Source organism: Corvus moneduloides, chromosome 11 (genome assembly GCF_009650955.1).
Source record: "Corvus moneduloides isolate bCorMon1 chromosome 11, bCorMon1.pri, whole genome shotgun sequence".
NCBI lineage: Eukaryota > Metazoa > Chordata > Aves > Passeriformes > Corvidae > Corvus > Corvus moneduloides.
Genome location: NC_045486.1, coordinates 20,303,209 through 20,321,204, shown reverse-complemented (window position 1 = coordinate 20,321,204; position 17,996 = coordinate 20,303,209). Strand labels below are relative to the sequence as shown.

Below are 17,996 nucleotides of genomic sequence, written 5' to 3'. Positions count from 1 at the left end.
GAGGGGCAGGGAGGGACATCTGGTTTGCCAGAGCCTTGAACATTAACACTTGCCTTATTCTTTGAACAGCTTGGGAATTTTCTCCCCAGCTTTGCTGTGGAGACCCCTTACTGCACTTCAGTGCCCTCACAGCACCCAGTGCACAGAGCTGTGTGTGCTGTGGTGTCCTGGGAGCAGCAAGGCCTTCAAACCTTCCAGGAAGAAGTTCAGCATCTCTCTGCTTGCCCAAACCCGTGGTTTATACATCTGCTCTGCATTCCCCCACTTTTTAATGAGGTGTGTGCAGGGTATCCTGGATGAATATGGGATCCACACTCTGTGTGTCCCATGAAATTCCTGAACTCCACAACACACGGATGGCTACCATGAAATTTTTGTGTGTGGCCAATTGAGTATTTCACCCTGGAGTCTTGAAAGACTCGGGGAAAACAATTTAACTACTGCAGTGTCTGTGTTCCAGCTAAGTTGGGGGATACACTGGTTTTCTGGGGAAGTGAAATATTTTTCAGGAATGTTCCTGGCATATCACTCTAGAAGTTTAACTCAGTAAATAACAGTAGGTCAATAGAAGTATTTTGTGAAAGGTTGTCACCAGACAAGTCAATTTTCCTGACCTGCCCAACTTTTGGAGCCAGTGCACCAGGAACTCCAGCAGGCACTAGCTTCATGCTGGGGTTATTTTACCCCTCACTTTTCCTTCAGCCTCAGAGCTCCAGGGCTTGGCAAGAAAACCACCCCTAAAAAAGGAGGTGGTGCAATGTTCGATTTCCACTTGGCCCTTTTTTTAGTGGCTGTTTTTGAAAGCCTTGTCAGAGGCTGAACTCTCAGTGACTGCAGAAATTCTCAGCAAACTGCTCACGGCTCCAGCGCTGGAGCTGCAGCACATCCAAAAATCCCTGCTTGTATTAGGCCTGGGAATTCTGAGTCAAAGGTTTCGGTAAATGCCTTTCTGAAAGAACCAGTTCTATATCCAGGGTGAGCGTGAGATGAAGCTTAATTTCCTTTGTTGTTTTCCTCTGGAAAGACAAGTGAAAATGAAGAACGTGTTGAGACCGTGGGGCTTTTCATTTGCAAAAGTCCTAATTAGCATTTTCTCTGCATGCAGGGAGGGATAATGGGTGTTGGATGCTGTCAGGAAATCCATGGGTACATGGCTCCTATGCTCTGAGCCCACTGCTTAGAAATAGATAATTAAGGTGATAAATAGTTTGGGTTTTTTCTGGAAAGGATATGATGCTGAGAAAGAAATTGCTTTGCAATGTGAACAGACAAAGGATAAGTTTCCTGAAAAGTCTCATTTCAGGATCCAGTCTTTGGCTGGCGTCTCCTGAGCTTACTTGTCTTGGGCTGGGTTTGCCCTTTTTCCTTGATCCTGGGAATAGCTGCTCTTGGTTATGTGATGTAACCAGTTTTTTCTTTCTTTTTTTTTTCCTTCTTTTTTATCTCAGAACGCGAAAAAAATCAGACACAAGAATGTTACAACAGGGAAAACTCAATATCTCTTCTTCTTTCATTTTTTTTTTCTTGTGCCATTTTTTCGTGGAAACAAAGGAAAAATGATTTCCCGTTGCCTTCTTGGCATTACCAGACCCAAGGCAGGAGGCAGTGCCAGAAGGTTGGGGCTCACCAGCAGCCACTGGGTCTCCAGGGCCTTTCCTCAGTTCCTCTTTAGATAAAACTACCCTGGAGAACAGGGGAGGGATGAAAAGCAGGGATGAAAGATTTTTGATAAGGAAATCTAAATATCCTTACCATGATGGCATCAGTGACTTGAAAATTGCCAAGCTAATGAAGCCCAAGGGAATATGAGTCCAGGAAGAAAAACAGGCTTGGATTTGGGCAGCATTTCATATTGTTGGGGGGTGATGTTCCTTCTCAGAGATATCCCGTTGTGTTTGCTTGGGAGTCACCAGCTCTGGTGCTGGTCTGAAAGAAATCCCAGCAAATAAGTGCAGGCAGCACAAGGAAAGGGGTACTTGAAAGAGAATCTTCACAAGAAATTATTTTTAATAGCCCAAATCAAGCACTTTTTTTCCCTGCAAGTTTCTTTTCTCATGGTCTAGTCATTCCCACCACCTGCCCTGTCCTGTACAAGGTGTTTTTAGGGAAATACCACACAAAGTGTGACCCTGGTTAAGCATAACCCACTGATTTCTTTACTTCACTAAAGAAACTGCCAATTCTTACTCAAATATATTTATAATTTCATTTAATTAAACTTGCACAAAGCAGTTTTCTAAGAAGATGCAAGGCACTTCTGTAACTGCACGGTGACAGTGAGTAAAACCAGAACCCCTAAATATAGCTTCTATAGATCCCTAAATATAGCTTATTATCCAGGCACTTGGGGAACCAGATAGGTCCACATGGGAAAGAGCCTCAGATTGAGGCTTAGGGGTTTGGTTTTCTTTGCATATTTTAAAAACAGTGTTAAAATTCTTGTGGCTTTTTGGGGAGGGGATTGTGGGGGTGTTTTATGGTTTATTTGTTTGGTTGGTTTTTTTTGTTTGGTTGATCGTTTGCTGGTTTTGTTTTGAATGCTTGTCCAAGTGCCAGAGTGGTTTTGAAGTATTTCGTCAGCTCCTGCTTTTGGTTTTGTTGTTGTAACTGTTGAACCTTTAAGTTCCTCTATACCTGCCTGGCAGTGTTGCAAGCCATAGCCTGATGTTTCCTGTGAGTGATTTTCAGAAACGAAACAGAACGTGAAACAGCCAAATCGTAGTCCAGTATGCTGGACATAAGCATTGGTTGGTCTCCACTACGGTTCTTCTTCCCCCAGAGGGTGCTGGGCACTGCCCAGGCTCCCCAGGGAATGGGCACAGCCCCAAGGCTGCCAGAGCTCCAGGAGCGTTTGGACAGCGCTGCCAGGGATGCCCAGGCTGGGGTTGTTGGGGTATCTGTGCAGGGCCAGGGGCTGGACTGATGGTCCTTGTGGGTTCCTTCCATCCCGGGATATGCACAGAATCCCAGACTAATTTGGGTTGGGAGGGACCTTAAAGCCCATCCAGTGCCACCCCTGCCATGGGCACCTCCCACTGTCCCAGGCTGCTCCCAGCCCCAATGTCCAGCCTGGCCTTGGGCACTGCCAGGGATCCAGGGGCAGCCCCAGCTGCTCTGGGCAGCCTGTGCCAGGGCCTGCCCGCCCTCCCAGGGAGGAAATCCCACCTAATCTCTAATCTAACCCTGCCCTGTGTGTTTCCATCCCAGGATTCTCACCCTTTGCAGTTCACGGTGGGATAGAGAGGAAAGAAGAGGGAGGGGAGGGAGTTGGTAGAATTGGGCCATGGTAAAAGAGAAGACATTTTTAAAAATTTGTGCTCCTGTCTTCTCAGAACAAAAGCAGTCCGCCTTTATCGTGCCCAGCAGAGGTTTCGATAGCAAACGCTGCTAATTCCGCAATCCCCCAGCCCCGCAGCTCCCAGCCCTGCCTGCGGCTCGGGGATGGCTCCGGAGCGGCTGCGGCTGCCGGGACCCCCGGAGGGGCTGTTCGTCCCCGCCGGCAGTCTGGCTGGCTGTCCGGCTGTCCGTCTCTCCGTCTGTCTCTCCGTCTGTCCGTCCGTCCGTCCGTGCCCGCGCCTCGGGGGCTGTCCCGCTGCCGCCCCGCGGTTCGGGGTTGGTTCATCCTCCCCCCCTGCGCTCCCTGGCAAAACGCGTCGGGAACAAGATAAGCACAATCTGGTGTGTGAGCGGGAGGGTCTGAGCTCCTGCCTTCTTTTTTTTCTTCTTTTTTTTTTTTTTTTTTCCCCCCTCCTTCTCCCTTTTTCCGTTTTTTTTCCGCTCTTTTCCCCTCCCCGTCACGAGAAGCCCCCCGTTCCCGAGGTGCCGCAGACAATGGAGCCCGTGTGCTGGTACAGGAGGAGCTGATTAACAGAGGAGGCAAAAAAGGGAAAAGGGCAAACGCCGGCAGCCCCATGTGCTGAGATCACAGCTCGGCTGTGGGTACCGGGCAGCGGTGTCAGAGCCCACCGAGATAATTGCCTGCGTTTTCCGAAGTCTGGGAGCTCTAAGGATGCTTTCCAAGGGTCCATCAAAGCCCGCAGCTGGAATGTATCCACGCTGTTTGTCCAGAGGGCTTTCAGAATGGCCTAAAATAGCCGAAAGGAGAAGTGGGATTTCTGTGTAACACCAGTGATCCCGGTAGGACTGGGGACTTTGGGAGAGATAAACGGCGAGCGGGATCAAAGAGCGCCCATGAATTTGTGTCCTTTGTGCGGCTGCCTCTTTGTATGAGCGGGGGGCACTGGGGCTGCAGGTGCTGAGCCATGTGCGGGGCTGCCCGCCGGCTCCGCGCCGATCCCACAGCCCGGTGATGCAGCCACAGGGACACGAGGGTGCTGCTCTGCTTTTGAGTCATTCAGATCATAACAAAAAAGTCTTGTGTTGCTAAAAGCCCGCTGCAGACCACAGTCGCGGCAGCAGGAGTGCTGGAAAATGCTGAAGTTGAAGGCCTTCTGCTTGGATTACTGGCAGTTTTTATGTCTCCAGCCTCTCCATGGTTTCTATAAAAGGTAAGAAAACGTTAACTCTGCAATGCTCCTCAGCACGGGGTGGCTGCACATGATGCCACCAGGGTTTTTCCTCGCTGTTCTGCTCCCTGGGAGAAGGGAGTGGTAGGCACTTAATGAGAACTTGTGACAAAGATTGTAAAGCTGCTTTTTTTTTTTTTTTTTTTAATTGCATTAATTATCAGCTGCTGTTGTCTCTGTGCATGCAGATGTGAAGGTGAGGGTGCTGTTTGGTTTTAACCTCTGCTTTAGGTCACATCACCCCAGCTAAGACTCAGTACTTTTCCTTCCCTGATATTTTATCCTCAGGCACAGGAGCTCGTGCTGTGGTGTCCACACTGTACACAGCACTGGCAGATTAATTGAAATGTCATGGAAATTTATGTAATGCAGAGAAGACCCTTTATTTCCCTGAGATATTTAGTAATATAATAGTTCATCTTTCCTCTCCCTCCCAGCACAAAGTGCACATCAGAGTCATTCAGAGCAGTGGGCACTTCACTTAGGCAGGTCTGACACCCAGCTTAAATGATTGATGGTGAATGGTGATCCTAAAGAATAGGTCTGGGTGTCAGAGGCATTGAGCTTGCCTATTTAATGGAACAGCAAAATAAGCAATTCCATTTCACATGTCCCTGAACTTACCCTGATGCTTTTTAATTGAAACTTCGTTTTCCTTGCTCTTGATTTACGCTGCTGAGCAGAGGGAATTGGATGGGTTTGAATTTTCTGGGGGGAAAGTGGGGATCCCTTCACTGTGAACAAAACCCGTGCGATCCTCTAAAACAGGATTCCGTTCTTGTTATGTACACTTTCTGCTCTGGCTACCTATTGTCAGCCTACAGAAAGTGCTTTGTACTAAATGCTAATTGCAGTTGAATTTTTCATGCAGTGGCTGAAGGCTGGAAAAGGGAACTGTTCCAATCTTTTTCAAGGTTTCAGGGGTGCCCCGCACTTTCTGCATTGAGCAATACGGGACCCTCATCTGTGACCATTGGCTTGTGAAGTTTCAAAAGATAGCTTTATTCTCCTCTTCTCACAGCTTTTCACAGATTCCGCTGCCAAGCCAAAAAATTTCCAACCTAGTCCCAGCCCATTGTGATGTTTCCCTTGCTGAGAAACCATATAAAATAATAGAAATGTAGCCAGGCTGTTTTGACACAAATAAATACTAAACTCGAGCTTTCTGTCTTGGATTCCTGGCGAAATCCCAGCTTTGTGGCAAATGAATTACTGGGGAGTTATTCTACATCTCCTAATGGAAGCCTCTGCAACAGGGCTGCCCATTTATTTCCTCCCAGATAATTAATTTACTTGCCATCAAAACCTGGATATGCTTGAGTCTTCTGTCTGCAGCGTGTTTGCATGAACAGCACTAAAACCAGGCCTTAAGCACTTCAATACCACACAGAGGCACTTTGTTCTCATCTTTTTGAGAAGAAAAGAAAATTGAAGGAAAGTTGCAACTTCCTCACGTTTGAAACAAAATAATTTCTTGGTCAAAGCACAAACAAGTGTGAAAAACAGGTGCTGCAGAATAACAAACCTTAAATGCAAGGAAGTTCATCTGAAAAAGAAGGAAAAAAACTTTCTGGAGGCTTTCAATTCCTTTTTATTAGTGATTGTAAATAGTTTAAAATGCTCTTGGAAAAGAGCCCAGGGGCAATGGGGAGGTTTTGTGTGTGCCCTGTGTATATATTTCCTATTTTTCTGTATAAAATGAGGTAACAGATAACCAAAACAGGGCTTGGGTAACATTTCCATGGAGTGACTGTGCTCTTTCCTTCTGTGCACTGCCTGACCCTGGTTTTCAGCTGCACTCAGTGCTCAGAGCTGTGGAAAGTGTTCCTGGTGGCTTTGGAAGCCGTGACTTGCTGCTCCATGGTGGGATGTCCAGCTCTGTTTTCCAGCTTTTGGTACTCAGGGAATTCTTGTGGGTTTGTGTCCAGGGCAGGGAAGGGAGCTGTGGAAGGGTCTGGAGCCCCAGGAGCGGCTGAGGGAGCTGGAAAGGGGCTCAGCCTGGAGCAAAGGAGGCTCAGGGGGGACCTTGTGGCTCTGCACAAGTCCCTGACAGGAGGAGACAGTGGCGGGGGTCGGGCTCTGCTCCCAGGGAACAGGGACAGGACAAGGAATGGCCTCAGGCTGTGCCAGGGGAGGGTCAGGTTGGATACTGGGAAAATTTCTTCATGGGAAGGGCTGTCAAGCATTGAAACAGGGCAGTGATGGAGTCCCCATCCCTGGGAATGTTCAGAAAACACAGGGATGTGGCACCTGGGGACATGGGTCAGGGGTGGCCTTGGCAGTGCTGGGGAAGGGTTGGACTCGATGATCTCAGGGGGCTTTTCCAGCCTTAATGATTCAGTGATTCTGGATCTGCTGCCTGGCCTGGACAATTCTGATTTTGGGGATCATTTTATCTTGCTCTGGGAGCCGCTTCCATGGAAGTGAAATCCATGGGCTTGAAGAGAATTCCATGCAGGGTGCGTTTGGTTTTGTGGTGGCCCCACTGCCCAGAGCTGTGGGGCTGGGAGAGATGGAGGACAAGGAAAATGAGCCATTCCCCCTCCCTGGCTGTGGCTGCCGTGCCAGCTGGGGCACTGCAAGGAAGCACTGAGCCTGGGTGATGGGACAAAGGAAAACTGGGACAGGTTTTCAAGTTTATTTATGTATACAGGGTAAAAATCCAGCTCCAAAATAGCAAGCTGGGCATGTGGCAGTCCTAAAGAAAGGCCAGGTAAGAGCAGACAGCACGTGTACAGAGAGAGCTGCTCTATGTTCTCTCAACACAGCAAGGGAAGGGGGAAATAGGGAAAAATCCACCAACCACAGTTGCAGTCCATTCCTTAAATTTGGCAGCACCTGCAATGACCAGGACTTTGCCCATCCCGTGTATATTCACAAAACAAAGTTACTGCAAGGTAATGGTGCTGATGCCTCCAGTAATGTGTTTATAAACCAGCAGCCTGATGTATCCAAGTGTCAGCAAATTGCATAAAGCAAACTGGGAGGACTGGGGTAAAAACCTGCTCCAAAAAATGTCTGGTAATTCAGTGATTCACGAAAATGAGATTTCAGTGCTCTGTTGAGTGCATTTTGGTCAGAACCCCTCACTTGAGGGCTGGTTTTGGTACCCTCCAGATACAAACACGGAGGGTGCTGAGATGTGTTCTGTGCCAGGTTAAAGTGTAAGATGAGCAAATCACTGTCGGGTTTCTGTGGGCTTTGCAGGACGAACGTCTCATGCTTTACTCCCAGGATTATTACAAACCCATGTGACTTCAGGTTTAGCATGTGAAAGTGAAGATTTTCCCTAGCCAGGGGGGAAGCTTCGTGCTGTGCTGCTGCCAGCTGGTGTGTAATAGCCCAGGCTAGAAATTGTTGCCATTAGCATTGCATTAAAGATCAAGCAGAAGGTGAGGAGATGTGTGACTGGCATTGAGGGCAGCTGAAATCTGCAGATTTTTCCTCCCAGAATGTCTTCTCTCTTCTGGCTAAAACAAGAGAATTTCAAAAAACACAAAGTGCCAAGTTCATAAAGGCTGCTTTATTGGAATGCCTTGTTTGGCAAACAAAACCGTTTTCAAAATTATTTCTTGTCATTTTTAATTTTTCTTTCATCAGTTTGGTCTCCCTAAAGGAGGCACGAGTCCCTTCCAGAACAATTAGGGCCATTTGTAATGAGCCACCCCAATGGAATAAGCCAAGTGAGAGGGTGCCTGGTCCTTTGAAGCCAGGGATTAGCTGGAATTGTTCCTGCCACCCTTCAGCTGGGACTCACAGTGCCAGCACTGTGCTTCAGGATAGGTTGAATCATGTGCTTAAGCCCATCTCTGGGCAAAATGGGTCTGTATTTTGGTATATGATTCATTCCCATGAGGATGTTTCAATGTTGATTAAAAATGGAAATGCTTTCATGAGTTGGCTTGTTAGGAGCAGCTTATTGCTGCCACCCTGGAATATCAGAGTCTCTGAGTGTCAGAAGCTACTTACAGCCACTCTGAGATTGCACTCTGCAGGGCACCTGCAGCTCTGTGCTCATCCTCTTTCCCACTCTCTTATCCTAGAAAAATGTGTAGCATTTGAAGCCATGAAAGGAATTGCCAGCCTTAATTTAGATGCTGTTTCAAAGACAGCACACGGGCTTGAAATGGTCCGTGTCAGGGCTGTCCTTCAGGTTAACTCTTTGTTAAAAAGAATGCGTTTTGAGAGGCTTTGTTCCTCATTTCTGGTGTCAGCAGCATGGACTCTGCTCTGGGGTTGTGTGAGGTGCCTTGGGATGCCTTGGGAAACTGGCACAGAGGGAAAGGCAGCATAAAAGAAGGTGTAAAGAACTCCCTGGTCATGTGTCCCTACATAATTAAATCCGTCATTTAAAAACAGGTTTAATAAAGGGGGACAAACCTGTATACAATTCTGTCATCCCGTATTCCTGGAGGTGATGGCTGTATGCTAACTACAAACCTCAGGAGCAGGGAGTAGGGGAAAAAATCCTTGAAGTTCTGGTTGCTGAGGGCCGGGAACTGCTTTTGCACAGTGCTGGACAGTGATGTCAGTGGGTTTGTGTATCTTCGTGCTGTCACTTAAACTCTGAGCTCCTTCTCGGCATCTTAAACCAAACAAAAGCAAAGTGGGTGGGGAAAATTACTGGAGCTTTGCCTTGAACTTGCGTTTGGAGTTCACCATATATGTTGTTAGAAACAAATAGTTTGCTTTCACTTGACAGTGACTTCATCCAGAGCAGGGCTGAGTCATGTGCCTGTGGAGCAGCTCCCTCTCCAGAGGATCCTTTGGCGAGGCTGCTGCAGCTGCAGAGCAGCTGAGAGCTTCCCCCACCTCCCAAATCCACTCCCTCTGGAAGCACAGCCTGCAAACAGCACTCCTTGCAGTATTCCCACAGTCAGCAGAAAAATGATTAAGAGCAAACCCTCAAATAAATGCACAAAGTAGCAAAATGCCTTAAAAGCCATCAGAGGATTTCTCTGTGCTCGGGGAAGTGATTCCAAGTTGGGAAATTTAAATGAAAATACACCAAATACCTGCTAATCTGGTGGTAGCCTTCCTGGTAATGTCATTAATGGTTCTCTGTGTCTGAAGGAGACTGTGCAGGTTTCATTGCTCTCGTGCCTGAAATTCACGCTTCTGGTTTGCCTTCCTAGGCTGCTCTTCCTCCCTGCCTGGGGGACACACATCCCATGGGATCCCTTCGCTTGCCATGCCCTGGTTTCACCGAGTGTGCGGTGGGATTTGGGCACGGATCTGCGGGGCTGTGATGCCTCTCCCTGTACCAGTGCTGGCACTGGGCTGAACTGGGTTCCAGACCACACAGTTCTTTGTGTGTGTCCCTGCCTTCCTCCTGCCTCTCCCCTGCTTTTTCCCTGCCTTTTCCCACCTTTCCCCTGCTTTTTCCCTGCCTTTTCCCACCTTTCCCCTGCTTTTCCCCTGCCTTTTCCCACCTCTCCCCTGCCTTTTCCCTCTCTGCCTTTCCCCTCCGTTTCTCCTGCTTTGCCCCACCTTTTCCCTGCCTTTCCCCACCTTTCCCCTGCCCTTCCCCTGCCTCTCTGCAGTCTTCATTTCATCAATTCGCCAAGATTCCTGAAACTTTCCTTTTCTCCACCCCCTTCCCTCTCACCCAGGAACCATCTGTGAGCCCTCAGGTTCTCCCTTCTCCACACTTGAACAGATTTTAACCTTCCACAGACAGCTTTGAAGGCTGATGTTGGGTTCTTTTGGAACTGGGGTGCCTGTGCTGGGGGTTCCTGCCCTTTAGCTGCATCCCTGGAGCACACAGAGTTTGCCAGGCTTTTCTTTCCCCCTCCAGTCTCTCCTGTAGTTGGATGCAGCCGACGGGCAGCCCCTGGAGCAGTCACATTTTAATTGTGCCTCTGGCTCCGTGCCCTGCAGAGGGGAATTGGAAGCTTTCTGAGTTCCCTTTGATCGTGGTCCAAGACTGAGTCACAGCACAGGGAGCCTGGGAGCCCGGTGGTGGCCTGGAGACGTCCCAGGAGTCTCTCAGAAGCTGCAGCTGGGAGGGTGCTGGAGGGGCTCTGCCAAGGATCCCAAACTCTCCAGCCTTTTTGGGGTGAGGGGAGATGCCCTTTATCAAAATGCCAAGTCCAAGGCTGGCTCTGTTCCCCAGAAGGACTGGCATGTGTGTGTCACTGCTGTCAGCTCCCAGGAAACGCCGCGGTTTGCATTTCCTCAGGAATGTTTGTGAAAAATCAGCGAAGGAAGTTTCAAAGGGAACGGAAGAGAATGCACTGAAGGCTGGGGAAAAAATATGGTGAAGGTATTTTATGAAAACCTCCTAAGTCAAAATGTTGGCTTGTTGAAGGTTTAAAGGCGCCCCAAGCTGTCCAAAAAGCCAGAATGCTTTTCCAGCTAGAAATTTAAACTTCATCTATTTGTACGACTCCTTGCAATCCTTAATTGGTAATAGCTGTTGTGTAAGGGGAATGCTACCTAAGTTAAAAATAGGTCTGGGACTGCACTGACAACCCAAACCAGGCTGAGCCCAGCAGTCACATTTTCCTTTTGTCGAATGACCTACAAATGTAATGAACACCAGAACAGAAATGCTGTCAAATCCTGGTCTGGGACCATTTCATTGTGGTGGAAACTTCAGAAAAACAGGCAAATTGTGTTCCTCACCCTTGAGGGCTGCAGCAGGGCAGATTCCCTGTGGCAGGGATGTTGAGCTGAGCTCACTTAGGCTGGGCCTGGGCACGGGGACAGCACTCAGATCTCCTCACACGCTGTGTGTGAGGGGATGCAGCCATCCAGAGCATGCAGCTTTATCCAAAACCAAATCAGATCCCATGTCCTGGGTGCTGCTTTTTTCTGGGCTCCTCTCCCTTCCTGTACCCACCAAGCACTCTGCTTATCATCCTGCAGGCTCTGCTGCCAAACAGGAATGGATCTCCAGAGGGGGGAGAGTAATGGAGTGTGAGACTCCAAATTAAGCCCTGCCTTTCTAATAATAGCATTTAAAAGTAACACACCACCTACAACTTGTAAAGGAACCTCAGCTCCAGCCTTTTTAAATACTTAGAGAGATTTATGTCTCTTGTGGTATCTTTGCCTGCAGCAGCTTTGTTTCCAGTGTGAAAATTAGAAAATAGATTAAAAGCCTCCCGTTCCTCAGAAATGGCCTCAAGCTGTGCCAGGGGAGGTGTAAGTTGGATATTAGGAGAAAATTCCTTCAGTGAAGGGGTGATCAGGCATTGGGAACAGGCTGCCAGGGCAGTGGTGGGGTCACCATCCCTGGAGGGATTTTGAAGATGTGTGGGTGTGGCACTTGGGGACACGGATGAGTGGTGGCCTTGGCAGGGCTGGGGAATGGTCGGACCCGATGATCTTCAGGGGCTTTTCCAACCTGAATGATTTCAGTGATTCTCTTCTGCCTTTCCCTCCCTCCCCACCCCCAACATTCGGGTTTTTAGGGATTACAAACTGCTCTTCATCACATAGTGTGCTGTAGCTGTTATGGGTTCCCTCAGGAATCAAAAACATTGGGAGAATCCCACTGTTTTTCCTAAAATGGGTGGCATGTGCTTCACCGTGGCCAAGTTGAGGGCTTTGACAAACCTGGTGGTTTTTCCCCCAGCATTTCTATGATATTGATTCTTCTAATTGTTTTCCCTGTCCTGCAGCAGCTCCCTGCTCCTGTGTCCAGTCAGCAGAACCAAAGCTGTGTGTGTGCCTTGGTGTGCCCAGGCTGCCTTGGTGCAAACTCTCCTGCATCAGCGTTTGCAGGCAGTGCTCCCCAGCAGCTGAGCAGAGCCTTCCTGCTGACCCTGCAGCTCAGGGGGACCCACCTTCAGCTGCCCCCACGGTGTGCTCAGCTCCCAAAAGCCACAGCAGAGTCTCTGAATTAGTGGTTGGGGCTGTTTGAACTAAAGATTTCCTCCTAGAAGAGAAGCAAGATGTTTTGCAAAGTTGAGAGTTGCTTTCCCTGTTCTACAGGCAGCAAAATGCAGGTCCAAGGCATCTAGTGTGGGCACTGGTGATGCTGGGTTTGGAAAAAACAGTCCTGAAGTGGGAAGAAATTTTGGAAGGAGGCAGAACTTCTCCTTGCACCTTCCTCTTGCAGGTTGGGAGGACTCAAGAGCTTGTTTTACTTGGGGCACTGCCGTGGGTCCAGACACGCAGGGCTGCAGAGAGGGAGAGCTGCTGCAGGTACCTGCAAGCAGGGCAGAGCTAACAAAGGTTTCCAGGAGTCAAAAAAACCCAGCAAATAAGTAAATCTGTGCGGGGAGTTTTGCTCGGGCTGGCTGGGTGGGTGCAGTGATGTGCTGCGAATGGAATCTGCTGGTTTACTTCGAGGGGAAGAGATAAGTGATGCAGTTCTCATCCACACCCAGAGGGGAGGAACAGCCCAGGCAGGCAGCTCCAGAGAGCCCTCCTGAGTGCCCACGGGCTCCCAGCCTGCGTGCGTGTGGGACGGCGTTGTCACTGCAGCGGTGACAGTCACTTGTGATGGATGAAGAACACGGAAAATCCATGGCAAAGGCACCAGGTGGCCCCTGCAGTGCTGGGGCTCATCCTGGTTGTCCTAAAGGGAAAGCAAACAAGGCTTCAAAACAGTGAATCACTTGAGATGCAAATCTGTGCCTTGTTTGGGGCATGGTGATGTCACTGGGGACCAAGGGGAGGGAAGTAAACAGCCGGAGAGAAGGGCTTCACTGTCTCATTGCTCCTGGAAAAGCTCCTCTGTTCCTCAATAAGATTTTTCTGGCTACTAACAAACAGCTGATGTGTCCAGCTTCTCGTGGCCATGCCTCCTGTTACCTCCTAGGTAATGATACGCAGGAGGAGCTGTTTTTAGAGAAGGCAGCCCAGCATGAGAGACAGGATCAGGTTTGATTAATCACCAGTTCTTCAGAGGAATCAGCAGCTATTCCCTGTTGGCACGTCCAGCCAGGCCCTGACCTCCCCCGGCTCTGCAGGACACTGTGCGGTTGAACATTCCCCTCAAATGTCATCTCAAGGAGCATCTCACAGCAATCCCTACTTCATATTTGCAGCAGAATAAACAGCACTTATTTACAGCAGAGATTTAATCACAGAACTGAAATATGAGTTATATTAGCTCATTATGTCATTTGCATAGTGTGCAGCATTTTCTGGGTGTGTTTTAAGTGATATGTATTTCCTTGATAATAATAATAATAATAATAAATTATGTAATATTCCCTGCTTGCTTAGAGGAGAGCTACCTGGGTTTGTCTGGGTCTCTTAGGGAATCTGTGGACAAACTCAGCTTAGGAGCTGAAATACTCTCTATACTATTTAATAACCTGATTTTCGTGGGAAATGTTGCAGCAATGGTTTAAAAACCAAAACAGATGAAAAAAAAATCCCCCTGCAGCATCTCGCTTTTGCCCCATGATGTTCCCACATTATTTTAATTCTTTTGGTCACTGGTTGTGCACGAAGTTTAGAAACGTGGCAGAAGGAGGTGATGGAAACACTGCTCTCTTGTGGATCTCATCCACTGAATCTATCTTCAGAGACAGATAAAACACTATTCCTGCAGATGCTGGCGCTGTCAAAATATTGGGACTGCAGGGGAATCAAGGAGGGTGTAATCTAAATACATCAATTACACTGAGGGCTCAGGTATGAGCTCAAAGAGAGGGAGCTGACACGACTGAGGGTGCTGTTTGATACCTCTGTGCTGCACAGAACAGAAACTACTACTTTTATCCTCTTTATGTAATGGGTTGATTTATGCCCAATGAAGTATTGCAAGTGTACAGGGTCCAAAAACCAGAAAATCTCTCCTGTAGGCACTTCCTCTCTTAAATTAGGGAGTGAAGGAAAGGGACAGGGTTCAGCTGGGCTGCCTGGACTTACGGAGCTTTTTCCAGCACTGAAATGTATTTCAGTGGTTATGTTAGGAACAGATGTATAAAAGTTTTCTAATGTAACTTTCCTTCATTAAGCCAGCTGATTTAAGTGTACAGTGTGCTGTGGAACTTGGTGTGACTTTTCCTAACGAGCCATCAAGAGCTTGGTCCAATTATCAGAAACTTCCAAAGCAGAATGTATTTCAAGTAGTGGGAACGAGATCCTGGACAAAGTGGCCCTGGAGAGAATGGAGTTATGCAACAGCACACAGACAGTTAATCGTGGAATGGTTCTGCTCTGTGAAGAAACAGCGTGAACTTGGTTTCTTGCTTAATTAAGTTTTATAATATAAACATGTATCTGATGTCCCTGCTCCAGAAGGGCCCCTGATAATGGTGCTGTTGACCGCTGCAGAGAAGGGAGTGTGGGCTGAGCAAAGGCTCGGGGAACTTTAATCTGTCAGAGCAACGACTCTGACTTTCAGGGTGGTCTTGGAGATGCCAGGGCAGGATTTAAAGGGCTCGTCTCTACAACAACAATAATACTACTTTTCTCGAAGGTTTATGCCATGTGCGTGTGTGCTGGGGCTCAAATTCTATTGAAACTTTTTGGCAATAAATGCTGTGTGTTTAAACTTACTCAGCACAGCAAAAGAATTCCATATGCATAATCTATAAGTTGGGGTGCTCTGGGGTTTTTTGGTTGGGTTTTGGTGTTCTTTTGGTTGGTTGGTTTGGGGTTTCTTTTTAGTCAGATCTTGTCATTTTATTGTTGCTGTCATTTCCGGGCTGAGTGTCACAGCTGATACTCACCGTTGAAAGCCATGACTTCTTCATATGCCTTCAAATCCAGCTTTGGAAAATGACTCATTACTTTTTTTGGCACCAAAAAGTTTATTACAGAACACAAAAAATTTTGCGAACAGCTGAGGGCTCCTCCAGCCCGAGGCATTTGATGGAGAGTGTACTGGGTGAGCATTTACAGGGCTCACAAGGGGTTTTCTAGGGCAGTGTTACTGGGCTGGTGGGGTTGTTTTTGAAGTGGAATAAATGGGAATAACTTCCTGCAGGTGCTGCCTAGGTAGGGTTTTCTGACTTGGCAGCTTGGAGCAGTGAGTGTAACACGGAGCTTTCTGAACAGCCTCTAATAATTTCTTCTGGCTTGCAAATAATGTAAACACCGAATCTTATAAATCATGAAGAAAGGAGTAACCCGAGACTTCAGATGGGAAAGCTGCCTTCCCTCGGAGTTCACTTGAGTGGAGGTCGAAGGAATCACTTGGAATTCGTGAATCAGAGCTGGGCTGCTGCCTGAACCTTGGACTAACTCCGCCGTGTGCCGCTGACCCGACTTGTCCTGGGGTTGGTTGGAATCCTTCTCCCTTTGCAAACGCCCCAGGGAAGGTCATGAAGGGGGATGGCAGTGCCATGTGGAACCTGATGTGGAAATACTGCATTTCTGTCAGGACGATCAGGTACGGGGGGATTTATAAAACTTCATTTTGGGGCTGGGGCTGAGAGCTGCATGTGTTGGAGCTCGCCTGTCGTGCTGCTGGGCTCCTGCTCCCTGCAGAGTTAACTCTCAGCAGCCTGGGAGGCTTGTTGGGGTAGATTCTTCCTCAGCCTTATACTGAACATGCAAAGAGAAAACGACAGGGTTATTGCAAAAAATCTTCCAGGAACGTGGAGTTTTCTGTCTCATTTGCAAGCAGGAGAAAATAGGAATATGAAAGGAACCTTATTTTAGGGAATGAAAATTCAAAAGTTCTGATTCTTCTGAATGCTTGCCTGTCATAATTTTCTGTTTGTCCTGTCCCCCACACCCAGAGGTTGTTCTTGGCACTCTGCAAGCATCACTTGCCTCGGACAATGGGGAAGGGGGGTGAAAAGAAGGTGGCTTTTAGGGCAGGATAAAACTCTGGACTCAGTGTCTGTTGTCTCCAGGCTGGTGCAGTGCTGTGATCCCACCTGGGAAAACACATGAAGGATGAAGGGAGAGGCTGGGCTGTGGGTGCTGAGCGTGGCTGGGCACAGCCCCGGGGTGTTGGACACTGCTCCCTGCCAAGAGCAGCTGCCAAGGATTCCAGCAGAGCTCATTCCAGGAATGGGGCCATTGGGAGAGACACTTGGTGATTGTGCGTCCTCACAGCGATTTTTTAATATGTTTTAAAATAGTTACCCAGTCGCAGGCCGTGGTTTCTTGGTGGGACACAGCTGTGTGGGTTAAATGGTACCTTTGGCCACGCCAGCTCCCCTGGAGAGGTCATGTAATCCAAATAATTACTGCATTTCACACTGCATAATTATTGTGGGCTGAGGAAATCATTTTGAGAGCCTGAATTCCTGCATGGACTTTCATTAGGACTCAGAATGAGACTGTGGATCACACTTTTTATCATCAGGGTACCAAAATAAAGCTAAGAAGTCCCTTAGTTCCCAGCAGAGTCAATATAATAGAAACTGGAAATAATCCCCTAGAGAGGATTCGATTAAGATAAAAGTAATTTCATTTATGATCTGTATTTAGAACCAGAAGGAGAGGGATAGCCTGAAAAAGCACATCAGTGCAGCCTTTGCAGCCCAGATGTTCATCCCAGCCTCGGTGCTGCTGGAACTGCCAGAGAAAAGTCCCGTGCAAACCCCTCAGCCCTGAGGGTGGATGATCCTACTAAGACTAAACTTTAAAAGTTCCTCAGAGGCCTCGGGTGTGGTGATTTTTCCGAAGTTTGACATGCAAATGGTGATGTCCTGTGAACAGCCAGTTCTTTATTTCATCAGTGACCTTACTGCTGTGTAGGGTGGGTTGAATATTAGCTGAGTTATTCACAGCAGGGCTTATTTATAGAGCTGTTGGTGGCTCTCACAGCCAGTGAAATGCGGAGTAACAAGAGGATTTTCAATGAATGTTTTTGGTTGTTTTGACAGATCCTATCTTTCTTTGGCAGCAACACCAAGAAGTTAAAGAGAATAAAAAACCAAGTTTTCCTTTGTGGAAAAAGTTCTCTGCCGCCCTAGGTTGCTTTTCTGACACAATTCAGAGACCCTAAAACTCTCCCTGTGTTTTGGGAGACTTCAGCAACCACTGGGGCTCACATTCTTACCCATCCAGGGGGAGGCTATCCCAGTCCTTCTCCCTCTGTGCCTCTTGTCCCCTTTCTGGGAGACTCTGGAGCCTGTGCAGCCCTTGCTGGAGGTTCCAGTCAGCCTCGATGTGCTCTGTACCAGCAGAGTTTGGTGTTGCCCTGCCCTGGTGGGAGCCTCTGTGCCCACCCCGGTGCCCCCACACTGGGCACCAGTGAGTGCCTCGACTACACTGGGCCACTTGTCCTGCAGCCCTGATGAATGAGGGGGTTTGTGCCTCGCTGGGAAAACAGCCCCACTCCGAAAGGAAAATTAGGCCATAGGGTTGATCTTGTTTCCATTGGACTGCAGCAGCTTTAAAAAACCACATTTGACTGAGTCTTTGTTGCCTGTTCTCACTGGACCGCGTGGCTCGTGGGCAGAGCCCGTCCACATCTGCGTGCGTGTGCTTGGGTTTGCATGACCAGACCCCAAACCTGTGGGGTCAGCTGTCTGCAGGGGGAAATCCGTGTGCAAGAGGAGAATGCAGCAGTTTGTTTTTAGCCTAGGGGAGTGTAGGTGG

General features: G+C 48.3%; 1 protein-coding gene across 14 annotated transcripts in view; it reads left to right on the top strand.

The window, feature by feature from the left end:
• The window catches only part of IQSEC1 (IQ motif and Sec7 domain ArfGEF 1), a 282,079-nt gene that overhangs the window by 146,885 nt on the left and 117,198 nt on the right, over positions 1–17,996 (top strand). Inside the window, exon 1 of one of the 14 annotated variants that reach the window (XM_032120916.1) lies at positions 3,780–4,508. The exons of 12 other annotated variants lie outside the window; for them this stretch is intronic. In XM_032120916.1, coding sequence (XP_031976807.1) covers positions 4,432–4,508 — 77 coding nt within the window. In that variant the 5' untranslated portion in view covers positions 3,780–4,431. Of the gene's footprint in view, positions 1–3,779; positions 4,509–15,395; positions 15,829–17,996 lie in introns of those variants that run through there. One more of the 14 variants, XM_032120917.1, reaches the window with a different exon arrangement.